Here is a 15,600-nt window from a genome sequence, read left to right on the forward strand (position 1 = left end):
GTGTCTTTGACTATTGTCTGTCTTGATGTCTGCTCACCAAGTGATGCTACTTAGCTTTTTTGGAAAGTTTTCTGTGAGGGTTGCTAGGAAGTCAGCACTATCCAACCAACATCTGATCCTAGTGATCTTTTCAGGGGGCAGGTAAGCTCCAGCTGCGCTACCAGCTTGGCAATAAAGGAGCACCAGTCTGCAATTCTTGTGACTGCAGACTCCAGAGGTTTCAGAACCAAGGCTGACTTCTGATACAGAACTCTCCCTGTTCTGAACCTTACTACCCTGGTGCATTTTCTTGATGTGCTAGCATAAGGATTTAGAAAAGACAGACTTACCCACAGGCAACATGTAGGTGCATTCTATTTGTTTGTGGATCTCAGAGCATCTCTTTCCAGTAAATCCTTGAAGAAGAAAGTTCTTCCTAGTTAACGCAGTATTTGTTTTCTAGGATGACGCTTTATAAAAGATGTAAATTAAATATAGCCCTTGTACAACACAGCCTGTGTATACCTTTGGTTAATAGACTACTTTATGAGAATCAGCAGCAACAGCGCATCACCCACACTGGGGGACAGCTGAGTCCTGAGATCTGCAGCTGCAGCTCTTAAAGGCTTAATGAGGAGCCTGATTATCAGCCAGCTGTGTCCAAGTGGCTGCAGCACCTGGCAGCAATTAGCGGTGGTTGCCTGCCTTGAAAGGGCTCTGAAGAAGTTAGGAAAGGAGGAGATAGGAAGTGTGAGGCTCTTGGTCTTTGGAAAGTCTTCAGGAAGAAAAGGTGAGTGTGAATTCTGTTTGTTTTTACTGTTGCTGCTGTTAGCAGTGGAATAATGTTGGTACGTCTACTTCCTATGCTCTGCTTTGAGAGGAGCAGCAGTGGTTTGACAGGCTGTGAGAGAAGGCTTTTAATGCTTGTAGAGCCCCTTCAAAGCACATTGAAGCTCAGTATTGATAAAGCGCTAGCAGTTTAATTGGATTCTGTGTGGATTATTAGTTTGTTATGCAGGTTGTAGTGTTCTGCTTGCTCTAGGTATAGATGATGGTATGGGAATGCTTTCTTATTGTGTGTTAAGCTTTTGTGGTAAGAAAATATTAATTTCTTAAAAGTGGTGTAAATTACAGCGTACATCTTGTGAGTACTGCTAAACTCTGGTTCTACTTAAAGATTAAAAATGAAGGTTTAAGGGAGCTTTTACAGTTATCTATGTGTTGTTAAGGTTCAGGACTTGTTTGACTGTCCTTGTGAAGCTGTTCTGATGCCTGAAGCCAGAGAGAGGCAATGGTTGTTTCAGGAAATATGGTCTCATGCTGGTAGGCTGTAAATGCCTTAGAAACTTGGCTGTCTGTTTTACTGGCACCATCTTAGGGAAAGTACGTTTGCTTATTGATGCAGGAGCCAGACTGGCAGTGAGGCAAAACAAGCAGTGCACAGCGTGCTCTTTGAGCCTGAGTCCAGGGATGCTCAGAGATGCTGGGATGGAGGTGTGGGATGCTTTCTGAAATAGAGGTGAGGATGTAAGAAAGGTGGTCCTGTCATGTCTGCTTGTATGTTTTCTTTCCCATCCCTCACAAGCCAAATTTTGCCAATCTTTACTACTGAATACTGTGAAATAAAATAGGAAACTGGCGTGTTCCCCCAGTAGCTAGGAGGTGATCAGTGAACATATTAATGTAGTCTGGCAAAACTTCTTGTGAATTGTAAGTTAAAGTAGAAGGTAGTAGGCAAAATTAAAATGGATTCTTCAAACAAATAAGGATGTTACTATTTGGCAGATATCAGTATTCAACTGCTTCTCCTGCTTGCTGTCTGCTGTGGGCTGTGGTAATCTTTGCTCTGTTGCCTGTGAGTTTGTCCTTTAGTTGTCAGAAACAACTTGAGGGCTTTGAGCTTTGCTTGTATTTGCACTTCTCAGTGTTATTAATGACTGTGCCCCACTATGCCACTCCCGCTATGGAGCATTGAGCAGAATTATGCTGTTTCTACAAAAATGACTTTATTCAGAGCTGAGCCATTCTTTTTCAAGTTTTCCGTGCATGCTTTGTGATTCCTGGCAGTTCTTTGGATTCTTCCGTCTGTCAATTGCTCTTTGAAAAGCAAAATGGAAAAAAGATCTCACATACTAAAATAAGTGTGAGAGGGAGTTTTATTATTATTATTTTTTAATTCTATTTTACCAACTCTGGTCAAACCACATTTTCCTCTGTCTGTGCTTTAGCTCAAATGAGCTGGGTTACAATCCCAGCTGGAGGAAGGGCCAGGTGAGCTCCAGCAGTAGGGCATGGCTATCTGTCCTCCAGTAGCTGGGGTACATCAAGGTTTCATACAGCACAGAAGATGAGAAGGGAGTAAGTTCTGTATCTCCAGATGTTAACTTCTGTTTTGTTGTTTTGGTTTTGTTTTGTTTTGCTGCGGTAATTTTTGCTCTGAGTACATGTTACTTCTGTACCAGGGTCCCCTCCAGAGGGGCTGTACATATGCAAAGAAGCCTGAGATGGGCTGTTGTTGCAGTGTGTGCATGTAGCTGAAGGCACAGCCCTCTTGGCTCTCTGTGTTTCCTGTGCATGGGACAGTTTCTTGCATAACTGTAACCAGAGGCAGTAGCATTTCAGGCTGTTGTAAACACGCTAGGTCAGCTTACAGCTAAGTCAGCTTACAGCTTTCAGCCTTGTTCCCGTAGTGCTGATCAAGTGCCCGGCACGTTGCTGTGTGTCAGCTCTCTCCTCCTGTGCCCACACCAGCTTGCTTGCTTGTGATGACAGTGCTGGGGCTAATTGGAAGAGAGTGGGAAAGCCACGTTTAGTGAGCAGCACCCTGCAGGTGGTGGGTAGCTGTGACCTAGTTGTCAGCAGAATCATCCTGCTCACTGGAGCCCGTGAGCTGTTCTGACAGCTGGAAGGAGCTGACCTCTGTGAGGTATCTGGGAAGAAGTGAAAGCAGTGAAGCTGAGGACCTTCCCTGCTGCTGGGAGCTGGCTCTGCATTTTGGGTGGGAGGTGAGCTCCCATAGCTGTGGTACAGCTCCAGTGAGAGGTCTGCAAGGTAGAGGTGGGTATATTGGATGTGCAAAGGCTGAAGGTAGAAACTCAGGTGTACCCTCGTGACTAGCTGGCACTGGAGGCAGAGCTGAGCTGTGTGATGTTCTGTACTGCCTGTCCTGTGAGTGGTTTGTGAAGCAATGGGCTTGGACCCGTCTGACTGAGGGTAGGAATGGTTTTGAACTGGCTGGCTTGTTTTCTAGTTATGAGCAGTAGGAAAAGAGTGCTGGGGCTGGAAATGACTCTAGTTCTGATAACAGGCCAACCCGTAGTGCTGTAGTAAGGACTTTTTCCCTGCTTTGCTGTGACTTTCATTGTACAACAATAGCTTTTTTTTTTTTTTTTTTTTTTTTTTTTTTTTTTTTCCTTCTGCCTGGGCAAATAGTACTGAGAGCAGTATTCTGTATTGTTTGCTGTGCATCAGTGGATCTCTTTTACTCAAAACCTCTTGGGGGAGCCAAATCTACCTTTTGCATCCTCTTTCTCTGTCATGAGCAGTGGAGGCAGCCGCTTACAGCCCCACTTCCTCGAAGGAGTTGCCACTCTTGTGTTCTCCTGTGTCTGTTACAGCACGTGCAGGACGCAGTATCTGGTCGCTTGTGCAGTGTTTGAGGAGGGCCAGTTGGTAGCAGTGCTATGTTTACTGGAGTTTGTCTGCGGTGTAAGGGCTTATCATAAAGCAGTCAGGGTTTATTTGACTCTCAAAGGCAGAGTGTGTTCAGGCAGGTGTATGAGTGCTGTTTCCTCTGCTCCATGAAATCGTACAACTATGACCAGCAATGTTTTGTGCCAACTTTGCTCCACGTTCTAGGACTACAAGGGCAGTACTGCATAAAATAGAGGTGCAGCTAGTTAGATGAAAAAATTCTATTTAATCTACTTTCTAGAGCAGAAGTGCTCCAGAGGGAATCTTAGATCTTTGTATTCCGTGACTCTTGAAAGCAAGTCAGGATTTGCACTGGTTGGTTTCCAAGCATGCTGGTTTAAGGGCCCAGTACAACAGAAAGTATCCCTCGTGCATCGTTCCCAGCAGAATTCTTTTAGATCACATCAACAAATGCTTGTGATGCTCATTTATTGTACAACTGGATTTCAGGTCTTGCTGCAGCAGAGAGGTGTGCGGCACAGCACCCTTTGTTCAGGTGTGTGGTGGGAAATTGAAGGAAAGAAGCAAGCATTAATAGGTTCTCAGCAGCTGAACACACATTCTGGTTGTATTAATGGCTTCTTCTGAAGTCCGTAGAACCGGTGTTCTAAGAAGTAAAGTATTTGAGTCCTCCTGCAGGGTTACACTGAATCCAGCGTTACAGTTGAGGCATTATCCAAACACCATAGGGGTCTGAAAGATTTATGGGGCAGACTTAGAGGGGGAAAGAAATACTCATTTCTGGGTCAAATTCTTGCTGTCAGCAGAAAGAAACCTCTGTGTGTCTGACTTCACAGATGAGTAAGCGCCCTTGCTCTTTGCAGCCTGGTTATAGCAAGCCACCATTTCTGATAAATACAATAAGAGGAAGAGATTGAATGAGTCTAGCAGCTTTCTATTCAGGTATTCCATTTTTTGTCATTGTCACAAATCTCTGGCTTTATCATCTGATGGTCAGGGATGAAACCCATGCAGCTATGGCTGCCTCCTTAACCTCTGTCTCTGGGGTCGGCTGTGTGGGTAATGCTCATGGGCAAAGTTCAGGAGGGCTCCCTGTGCTGTTGCTCACCTGACTACAGGTGGTTGCCAGTGTGATCTTCAAACACAGGACTACTAGTCCTGCAGCTACAGAGCAAAGCAGCAGCCACCCAGACCTGTCAGAGCCATCCCAGCCTTCTGGGTGCCAGGGCCATGACAGAAGAAGTGCTTTCTGCTCTGTCACCTCTTCTTTGTTACTGTTAGAGTGGAGTGGGTTTGACCTTTAACTCCTGAGGTCTGCCTGATACACATAGGAAAAGAATCCCAGAACTAGGATTTTTCTTTCACATCTGCTTCTTTTCAATGAAGGGTGCCTCGGTAAACTTCACTTGAGCTAGGAAAAATGCAAGTTTCATTTATTATGCAAAAAAAAAAAAAAAAGTGTGAACACGGGACAGGGAAATGAATGCCTTTTTATCCCTTGCTTTGAAGGATCAAATTAGGTACATATACCGAAACGATGCAAGGTGGTGAAACTGCAACTACCTTTTCCACAGAAGATTTTAAATATGCCTTTGTCATTGTTAGAGAAGCAGAATAAATAACAGCAGCTGTGTATTTTAAAATTACGTTGTTAATAAAATCCCGGTACATTTACATAAATGACAACATTAATGTACAATTAACAAAGCATTGTAATATTACAGCAATAAAAGAGGACCTACATTTTTGTACAAATAGCTGGAGCAGCTGCTTGAAAATACCTTCCAAGATAGAGCCTTTTGTGGTGGTTTTCTGGCAGAACAGTAATAATTTTGTAGCATCTCTATGGCTTTCTGATAATAAATAGAGTTACTGAAGCTGGTGATCTTCAAAAGTGGATGTGTACGCAAATTGGTGTGTGTGCTCTGACCAACGTGTCTGTCAGATGACTGATCCTAGGCTGATTGTTCTCCTTGCATGCACTGTGCCTGTGATGCAAACCCTTCAGGAAGGAAGGTATGGCAGGTTTTGGCGATTTTGTTGAAGGGTGCTGTAATTCATTCTCCTTTCCTTCTCTATTTAAACCATGTCTGTATCTTGCACTGGAGCTTATGCTCAGCTAAGCCTACCTCTACCAGTGTGCTTAGTTACAATATTATTTGTTGGATTTTTTTAAGTGGCAGTTTCTCACCTAAACTATTGCTTTTCCTTCTCCTTCATCCATCTGTAACCAGTGAGCACATCTTAGCATATGCTTTTGGAGATTGCTTACATAGTTCAGGGGAACAGCTGAAGGTTGGTGAGAGCAAGGTGTGCGGCTATGTATGATTAACCAGCTTCTTAAGCTTGGGCTTATTTAAAAAGGGAAAGGTAAGTGGCCTCAGACACAAAACTGTATCTTGAGCTGTTTCCTGACTGAAGTCAGCTAGGAGAATGTCTAGCACAAGTCCTTTCTATATAGAAACATCCATCTACTGCAAGCAAGGAAAAACGTGAATCTTGAGTATTTCAGTTGAGGCATCTTGTGTAAGTGCTGCAGCCCAAATGTCAGAGTGCAGCCTACCTCGAGGCAGCAGTCAGCAGCGTGCTGTGCACGGTCTTCCCTGAGGTAGTGGAAACATCACCCCATGGATGAGGATGTGGAGGCAAAGACTTGATTTCAGAGCTTGTACCCCCAGCTTCTCTCCAGAGAGAAAACAAAGCATCAAGCTGTACGTTTCTCATGGTCTTACGGAGATTTTTATTGCTTGTTTATGCTATCAGACAGTTTTTCAGCTTAGCGATAGCTGCTTCTATGCCTGAGTCTTTTAGAAAGTCTCTCTTATGATGTCAGATCTCACAGACGATGTTCGCAAACATGTTTTTAAGTTAAAAGTGAATTGGGCTATCAAACCTCTGTAGTGAAAGGGTAGACAGTACTTTTTCCTCTCAAATTGGATCCAGATTAAACAATTAGCACAGTGAAACTGTATTTTAAAAAAGATTTCTTCCCTCCCTGCCCCAGCTCAGTTCTTCATATTATGTGTGAAGGAGCGAGTAATTCCAGAGTTAGTAGCTCCTACTCAGCCTCGTACATCTACACAATTTCTCCCTCAAGGTGCAAACAGTTCAGGGGAAAACTTATGCTGGAGTCTCTTGCTGTGTGTGGAAACTGGTGCTTGTTAACTGCAGTGAAGGGGTCTGCATACATCAGCTTCTGTGTTCAGACTGATGACTTGTTGAATGGGCAGTGGTCCACACGATTAGGAAACTCCTTCTATGCAGCCTTTTTACAAGTAAAATATCTACGCATATGAACTAGGTGGCCATTATGGTGTGTAGACGGACACTTAAGACTAGATATGAGGTGTTAGATCTAGGTAAGTTGCCTCACTTCTCTGCAGGCCCACGTTGTACGTTGTTTGGATGGCAGTATTGATCTCTTCTGTTGGGGTTCTTTGCTTGCCTGCCCAGCTCTTGATCACACTGTTCACACAGCGTAGCTCTGACAGTAGTAGCACAGAGAAGCCAGCTCCCCTCCTTCAGTGGGATGAGGCACCCCCCCCCCTTGCTGATGGGGTATCTGATGCAGGGGACTTCCAGCGAGAACTGATGACTCCAGAAGGCAGACAGGAAAGCCTCAGCTCTGCCTGAAGCCGTGTCCCCGTGCGGTTTGAACCAGTGCTTCTGCCACTGCCTTGTTCCTGCTTCACACCCTTGAGGTGACGTACACAGAATGCAGGCGGCCAGCCAGGGCTGTCTGCAAGTCCCGCAGAGGGTCCAAGCCTTGCACTTTGCTGTTCCTGCCGTAGATCAGCTGTCTGAATGAGTCCTGCTCTAGAAGAGAGCTCATGTGTTTAAGGAAGAAGCCTTCACAAAAAGCCGCTAGTTCAGGTGCGTTGTGTATCTGCAGAAGAGTACAGTCAGTTAGCTCTTTCGCTATGTCACAGACCTATGGACGTGCCTGGGCCTAATTTCATTTCCAGTGTTTTCTGAGATTAAAAAAAACCAACAGTAATGACTATGGAAAAGAACTCTGGTAGGACCAGTGATGACTGGTGATTTCTACTGATGCTTTTTGCAGGCACAGGTGTGAGCAGAGAGGCATTTAAGCTTTTTTTAATTTCTTCCTCTGGTGGGCTGCTGCTGGCAGAGCCATGGGGCCTGCAGGCCAGTTGCTTCCTCTTAAAGGAAGAGAGCAGCTGGCTGATGAAGTGGCCAAGGTACCTGTTCTGCTGTGCAGGCAGGGAGTGGTGCCACAACATAAAGTAATGCATTGCCAGATGGTGTGTACAACTCATAGCAATAGGAAATATGTTTCTGCTAGAGAATGGAGGTGAATGTAGGAAAACAGGGATTTTGCATTTCTGAAACATGGTGGGAGGGCAGTCTGGCTGTGATCCAGTTCCCTTTCCTTCAGAACTGCTCTGGGCAGCTAGGTAACGGAAGAAAAATGAAGTGTTCAGTACTTAGAAGCACTGTGTGCATACACTAGGGTCCTGGGAGTTGTGTGCAAATAGTTATTTAATGAAAAGTACTGAAGGCAAAGGAAGAATGATCCTTTCCACCTCTACTGTTGCATAAGGTTAAATTGCTAAAATGGACCAGCCTGAGTTCCACAGGATAAAAAAAAAAAAAAAAAAAGCCCAAGTCTGATAGCCGGGCAACAAAAAAAATCAGTGCACCATTACGGGCAAAGTAAGGGTGCACATCTGCCCCTAATACTTCTGCTTGTCTTTTAAGGGATCTGATGCTGTGTCTGACAAACTTCTGGGAATGGCAGGCTGTTTCCTCAATGATTTTATTGATAACAGTTGTTGGGTTGTTTGATATAAAGGTTTCTGCTAGTTCTGGAGCTATAAAAAAGATATTTCAGCAAGAGTGCAGGGAAAGGGTTTGCCGCTTAATTGCTGTACTGTATGATCAAGTGCCTCTGCTGCTGTAAGGATGTGAATCTCTCAGGCTTTGCTGGATGATGTTGCTGTTTCAGCGCCCCCAGTCACCTCTACACAGCTCTATAGGGATCTCTCATCGATTTCATACATGATTGCTTTGGATGGAAAAACATACTAGTGTTGTGTAGGACTTTACAGGCTGAAACATAACACATCATCTCACTTGCAGTTGTGGCTGGGGCAGTTACCAGCATACCTGTTCTACGCTCATTATATTTACTCACTGAGATGAGGCTGCTGCTTCATTGTGATTCCTAAATAAGGCAGTTTGGCGCATACCTTTGCATATTTATAGATGCTAACAGAGTTTTCCATGCTGATCATCTGGGCACAGAGGATTTCACAGTGTCTCTGGAGGCCGTCCAGTTGAAACAGGCTGGCAGCCGACAACAGCTATTAGGAGGAGAGAAGCTCGTGAGCCTTGAAAGAGCTAGGGAACGTGGACAGACAGAACTGATGATCTCTTCTCTGAACAGTTTGAGACTGCCTCGTTTAACAGCTCAGTCCTCACGACGGAGCAGGAAGGCCACTAGTACAGGCTTGCTTCTCCTGCATCTGTGCTGCCTTTTGTCACTATGACAGACAATTCTTAGGCTGCTGAACAGCCCCTTTTCTCAAAAGAAAGCAGAACAGCTGTGTGTAGTCTTTAGCAGCAAACTTCAATCTCAGCAGACTGCTTGTGACTAAACAGCATTATTGTAAGAGGACTTGTTTGTAACAGGGAAGTGCTCTTAGTCTGATTTTTGCTGAATTGTAACTACTGCTGCAGAAGTTCAGCTTGTTTCAGTTGTTTCTTTGTGTTTTTTAAGCCCCTTGCTGTTTGGCTGCTGTGGAATCAGCTACACCATCTCTGAAGTCCTACTTCTCCCAGCTTCATAGAGGAAGCTTTCACACAGCTCTAGTACCAAAAACACTGCAGTGGTGTATTGTTTTTTTTTTTTTCTTCCCCTTGTATCTCATGGACATAATATCAAATAATTGCTAATTCTCATTTCCAAGCAACTGCATTGCAACTTTGAACTTCTCTACTCTTGGATTGCAAGCTTGCTGTTAGCTCCTAGTTTTTGCCTTTCAAACCCTGTTTATGCTCCAGTGCACTTAGCAAGATTAGAAGAAAATACTCTCACCTCTAAGATATCAGTGGTGGGAATTTCCATGGATTCTGTTCCTCCATAGTATAAGTACTGCATCAGCATCTGGAATGGGAAGAAGGCCAGCCATGAAGCTGTTATCACTGAAGTCACAGGGGGCTGTGAATGACTGCACTCCCCTTCCTGAGCAGACAAGGATCACATAATATGCTGGCTCCCATCTCCACTTGGCTTTTTTTTTTTTTTCCTCTTGTTGCAAGTTTGCTGCTTTCTAATATTTATTTCTTCTTGGGCTTTGAAGAGGGCCCTTCTGAAGATTTTAAGCTGAGAGAGTGACCAGTGTGTCTTTGATACGAATATCCTTGTAAAAACATTCTTGTTTGGTAAAGCCCCACAGGCTGGTCACACACAGCTGCCAGCTAGCTGGAGCACTGAGTCTGCCATGCCATGAGCATGTGTGTTGCGGGGACCCCCCAGCCTCTTGCCTCTCCTGCTGTGCTTCTAATCAGCTTCCAGCCTCCCCCCGCCGCCATTGGGGCAGGAGGAAAAAGCCTAATTGTTTGCAGCAATGGCAGTTGAGTCTCTTTGATCTCCATGTGCGCACCCCAGCTAAACCAGGATTGCCATATCTAGGGAACAGCTCAGTTTGGTACTGGAAAGGGAAGTCACTCCACTGTTCTTATACTGTGGAAGCAGGTATGGATGCATGCTGTGCTTACCACTTCTAACAGTAGTGGTAACAAAATTAAGCTTGTACTTGTAAAGTTTTCCTATTTGAGAAAGCACAGGGAAGGCAAGCTGCTTTCCAGCAGAGCCTCAAGCAGAACCTAGAGCTCCAGTGATTCAGTTTGCTGCCCCATCCTCTGAATGCTGTAACTGAGATTACTGTAGAATGTCAGAATCTCTTTAACTAGCCTGATTTGGTTTACCATCAAATCATCTAGTTCCAGGAAGTATTGCCACTGTTTTACTTTTTAATTAGTTGCATTCTTCAGTGAAGCAAAAGTTTATCTTCTGAAACCTTTTGATGTAAAAAATTTTGCTAGGGAGGTTTAATTCCACTTGATTCTATTTTACTTTTTGTCGCTTCCTGAGTTGCATAGTTTGGTGTTGGATGGATGACATCCAAACTTACATAGCCCCTTTCAAGTAGGACCAAGATGTTCCAACAGGCAATTTCCATTCTCTCACTGTGAAGTTTGATGGCAGCTTTGTATGCATCATAGAAAGAGCCCCAGCACTGTAGTGAAGCAATTACACAACCCATTCTGGACTTTAGATTTTTGTTCTGTACCTTTCTTTGAAATTTGAGGTGCAGACCTGGAAAGCTGGAATAACTAACTGGCACACTTCACTGCTTTTGTCCTTGGTAGGTGCTAAGTAACCAACTTCATCTACATCACAAATTTTAGGCCCATTAAATCCAGAGATGTCATAAAAATGAAGTGAAATTCTCGATTGTGAGCCTTTCTTGAAAACAAACAATGTCACTAATTTCTGATAATGTGATTTGAATTCATTTTGAAGCCTGCAATAGTAGTCTGTGTAATCAGGGTAGTCTGCCTGCAAGTAAGCTTACCTTTTGGTTAACAGAAACTGAGATCTGCCTGGAAGCCTTTTAGAAGTATGTTAAGACTGTTTCACCTACCTTATGGAAGAAACAACTGTCTAGCAAGATTATAAACAAATAAGCTGTAAGTTTTTGTTTGAATTTGGTCCTAGTGAAAGGCTAGAGACAGACTTCAGATTCATGGAATAGAGGTTGAATTTAAGCTCATATCTAGTTGTAGATTATCAGCAATATTAAGTCTCGGCCCTCACAGCCTCAAAGTAATTGAGAAGTTGATGAGTAGAGAAAAGGTGGATTATGCAACATACCTTGAAAATATTGTATTTCATATCGCTAATTTCAACAGTCTTGCTTCCATGGCTGTCGTGTTCCGTTTTATTGGTCATTAGAGTCTTAAACCTGAGAATAATTTTAATAGATTTCTGTATTATTACTTCACACACTCATTGCCTGTTGGCAAAGAGTCTAAGCAAGGTGAAGGATCTTCCTTTGTTACCATTTTTAAGTTGACAACCAAAACATTCCTTTTAATCCTAAGATAATTGCTTTGGAACTTCAGGGGCAAATTAACAGGTAAATTGCATGAGATTCATTCAAACTCACATCGTAATAGTTGAAAACACTTATTTTGCCAGTGAGAGAGAGATGCATGTGTACCAGCCACAGGTGAAGTGTGGAACAATTGTGCCTCTAGATAGCAAACCGAGAGGGGGAATGAAAAAGGCATGGAATGCCTTGGTCTGTGCACTCCCAACTACTGCACAGGTTTCTAGGGGTTATTACTGATCAGTTCATGTCAGTGCAGCCCAGGATTTCTTTAACATGTACTAAGAATGACTAGGAACAATTGAATGGCTAGAAAAACTCATCCTTTTGCTGTGTTCTTAACATTAGCAAAGATGATATGGACTGATCCTGCAGCTCTGAATTATGTCTGCAGACCATATCCTCAGCAGCTGCATTACTGTAGTGAGTGATGAAGAATTAGTCACAAACAATAGAGAAGGGTCAGAGCTTCCTTTTATATTATGTACAGAGCTGTAGAAAGTGACTTATTTACCTGTTAGATGCAGTAACCAGCAGGACTTTGTGTGCATAAAACAGCTTTCCTTCTACTAAGAAAGTCACGTCAGACATTTCTTTATTATTTAGAAAGTGAGGATCTGTTAAAGCAAGAAAAGAAAATGAGGATGAGTTTTGGTGTGGTGTGTTCTGTTTGTTTGTTTGTTTGTTTGTTTTAAACAATATATGCTTTCAAAGAAATATTACAAAAGCTTCAGTGTTTGGGTGAGCATCTTACCGAGCCGTGCTGGCAATGTCTTGTGGATTTCGGGAATACTGGGTATAGGACTGCTGCCGTAGCAATGGGTGAAGATGGATGCAAGCTGCTGATTGATAGAATCATTCTGTGAGGAGAATAGAAAAGATATCAATCAGCACTTTGCTCTGAGAGAGTTTCAAACATTCTGTAACAGTTCTCTCAAGGCAACTGCTCCTTATAAGAGCAACCTCAAAACAGAAGGACCAGCCACATGATCTAACAGTGCACTCTGAAAGAACGCTCTCAGCAACAGTTTACAGGCCAACCCTCTGTCATGAAATAGTCATAGGTAATCTTTAAATGAGAGAAAAGAAGGAACATGTTGCTGAACAAAAGCTTTGTTCAGAAAGCTCCTAGAAGATACTACTGAAGTAGCCTGAATTGCCCAGTAGTGTAATGATAACGCTTCCTGTTACATTTGCACAGTTACAAAATCCAGTTGCTGAACTGAACTTCTAACAGAATAGCTTTCACTGATAAAGAAATGAATATCAGTATTGTGAGGGCTGCTTTTTTGATTCCCTATCATTGGGCTGTGTATGAATTTAGATAAATGCTATTGGGGTCATCTTCACACTGCAGTCACAGGGACTCAGTGTACGCACTCAGTTGTTTTTGATGTGCCCTGGTTTACACAGTTGCAAAAGACCTGGCTCAAACACTTGATTTTGATGCTTTTATAAAACTAATGCTTACTTTGCTGGTTTTGAGGATATCGAACATGAGCTGAAGCCCTTCATTAACCAGTTCCTCATTATAGTCTTCTTCCTTAATGGTGACAAATTCCCGTAAGAGGGTCTGTACAACCGAGTAGCGACACTGGTAGAAGGTTGTCCGTAGTGATTCAATCCACACGTGGAGCTTCCATGGGACTCCTGCAGCCAGAACAAAAGAAAGGTGATGAATACAGAAATAACAGTGAGTGGATACCTCTGTTAGTACGTAATAACACGGAAGCATTAGTGCTGAAGTAGATCTTTTATTTCTTTACAGCAGATACATTTTTGTCTTGTCATTAAAGGTGACTGAGCTGGGTCACTGACAGATTAAGCAACTTGTCTACAGTAGCAGAGAACTGGTAAACTGGTCCAGGACCGTCTGCTGAGTGGTAAGGACCAGAGACTCCTTGTTGTGTACTTAGCTTCATCAATGGTCAGAACAGAGTAAATTTATGCTAAACTTGTTTGAATACCTGACCCTACACATAGCATGAGGTCTTTTTCTTGTTGTTGACAATAGACACTCAAATTTCAAAGCTTTTCTCTTCTGCTTTCAGATCAAATCTGTTCTTTCACCTCTAGAACAAACCCACTTTAACTCCTGATGTTACCTTTGTGTTAAAGGGGCTAGCCTTACAAACAGAGGATGTGAGGGGGAGAGATGGCCCTTGCTTTTGATTATTAGGTATAGCTGTTTCCTGGAAACTTAGGATAGATTTCCAGTTGGGGTTGCAGGCATTTGTCCAAATGAAATGGGAAAAAGCTTTGTGTTCCCTGAATGTGCACAAGACTTAAAAAAATAAATGAAGAAAACACCTTACCAAGTCCTCTGAGCTCCATGGTGATATCTACGTAGCCATGCTCAGCACTGTAATACATGGCCTCTTGCAGGGCTTTCGTTCTTGTTTTACATAGCTTGACTTGTCCCTCTGTGGAGCTGCCCTGGCTGGAGGTGTCACTCTCCACTCCCTCAGCCAAAATCTCCTCCAGTGAGAGGACATCTCCCTTCATTTGCTGGGGCTGGGTCAGGAGCTTGCGCAGAACATTCCTGAGGAGGAACAAGTAGTATTGCTTATTAATAAATGAAAGAGCAGCAATTCCGGCAGGACTGTTGTGATTTGGGTTTATAATTTGGGTTAGCAAATGACTTCATTCCCAAAGATAGAGTTGGGCTTTGACAGACATCTCGCAGATACAGAGCAGCATTTAAGACTCCTCCTTTCCCCCTACTGCAAGATAGAAATTGATGCCCTTATAGAAGGGACAAATTAATGCAGTATGCTCTTGTACCCTAGCAGCACCAGGACACATTTCAGAGTGCTGGAGCAAACTGATTTTTATTGCAGCCTATACTTTAGCACACTTCTAGAAGCACACTGCCTTCTGCCAGCTCTATCTATGGTAACACCTAAAGCTCTGAAGTAAGAATTACAAAGCATCTGTTAGAACCCTTGCTGTTTTCCTGACTGACCAACTTTAGCACTGCTGTTTTAGTTAGCCTTGCTTTCTGTACCAGCAAATAGAAACCATAAAAAATGACAGTTCTGCCTCACTAAATCCAGAGAGAATTTTCTGGTTTGGAATTTCAGAGAGCAGTTACAAGAAAGAGGTTTTCTAATGTCCAGACAAACACTGTAGGCAGCTTGCATCATTTGGTCTCCCTGCAGACAGCTGCAGCCATCTGCAACAGACATTCTCATCCCCGGGAGGCCACGCAGCTGTGGCACCACACTGCCACTAGCTGGTGCTCTCCTTGCACCCACACGACTCCATGTGACTAGAACAGGGAAACTGCAGGCTTTCCATCACCCTCCCCTCGCAGACTGGAGAATAAGCCTTGAATTTCAGTTTGCATGGTTGGATGTCACAGCAGGTTGTGGGAGGGGAACAGAGTTGGGATCAGAACAGCGTTTCTGTAGTTTTACACTGTAAATAACAGCGTTAGGCTGTTCCAGCTCTGCTGTGTTTGGGCCTCATTTGAACTTGAGATGTTTTCCCTGGTGTAGCCAGATGCGTGGTGTGCTGGGAGGTGTGCTTTTGGCTCTGCTGTAACACACATCTGTGTGCCAACTAGGTAGCTGCTACTGAGCACGTTGCCATAAAGGCGTGTGGTAACGCTGCAGGAGACCCCCTGGATACCACTCAGCCCATCTCTGTGGGTGGTGTGGGCCTGTTTTAATTGGCTCGTTATGCTGACATTTTTCTGGGAATTGAAGAATTTCTGGATGAGTTTGTACATAACATCTTATTTCTAAATAACCACCCTGCAAGCAGGGTTAGGAAGCCTAGTCTAGCTTTTCAGTGTATTAATGAGCGATCTCTTGGTCAGTCA

At 43.6% G+C, this 15,600-nt stretch overlaps 1 protein-coding gene across 1 annotated transcript in view; it reads right to left on the bottom strand.

The window, feature by feature from the left end:
- Positions 1-3,878: 3,878 nt before the first annotated feature.
- ABTB2 (ankyrin repeat and BTB domain containing 2) overlaps positions 3,879-15,600 on the bottom strand; it is a 131,722-nt gene continuing 120,000 nt past the window's right edge. The window contains exons 10-17 of the mRNA XM_052693128.1: positions 14,090-14,316; positions 13,246-13,424; positions 12,529-12,634; positions 12,289-12,391; positions 11,537-11,627; positions 9,695-9,763; positions 8,847-8,960; positions 3,879-7,519 (exon numbers count right to left, since the gene is read on the bottom strand). Of these exons, the coding sequence (XP_052549088.1) occupies positions 7,322-7,519; positions 8,847-8,960; positions 9,695-9,763; positions 11,537-11,627; positions 12,289-12,391; positions 12,529-12,634; positions 13,246-13,424; positions 14,090-14,316 (1,087 nt within the window). The 3' untranslated portion in view covers positions 3,879-7,321. The remainder of the gene's footprint in view (positions 7,520-8,846; positions 8,961-9,694; positions 9,764-11,536; positions 11,628-12,288; positions 12,392-12,528; positions 12,635-13,245; positions 13,425-14,089; positions 14,317-15,600) is intronic.

This window comes from Tympanuchus pallidicinctus, unplaced genomic scaffold (genome assembly GCF_026119805.1).
Source record: "Tympanuchus pallidicinctus isolate F22 unplaced genomic scaffold, pur_lepc_1.0 scaffold3, whole genome shotgun sequence".
In the NCBI taxonomy this organism is placed as follows: Eukaryota; Metazoa; Chordata; class Aves; order Galliformes; family Phasianidae; genus Tympanuchus; species Tympanuchus pallidicinctus.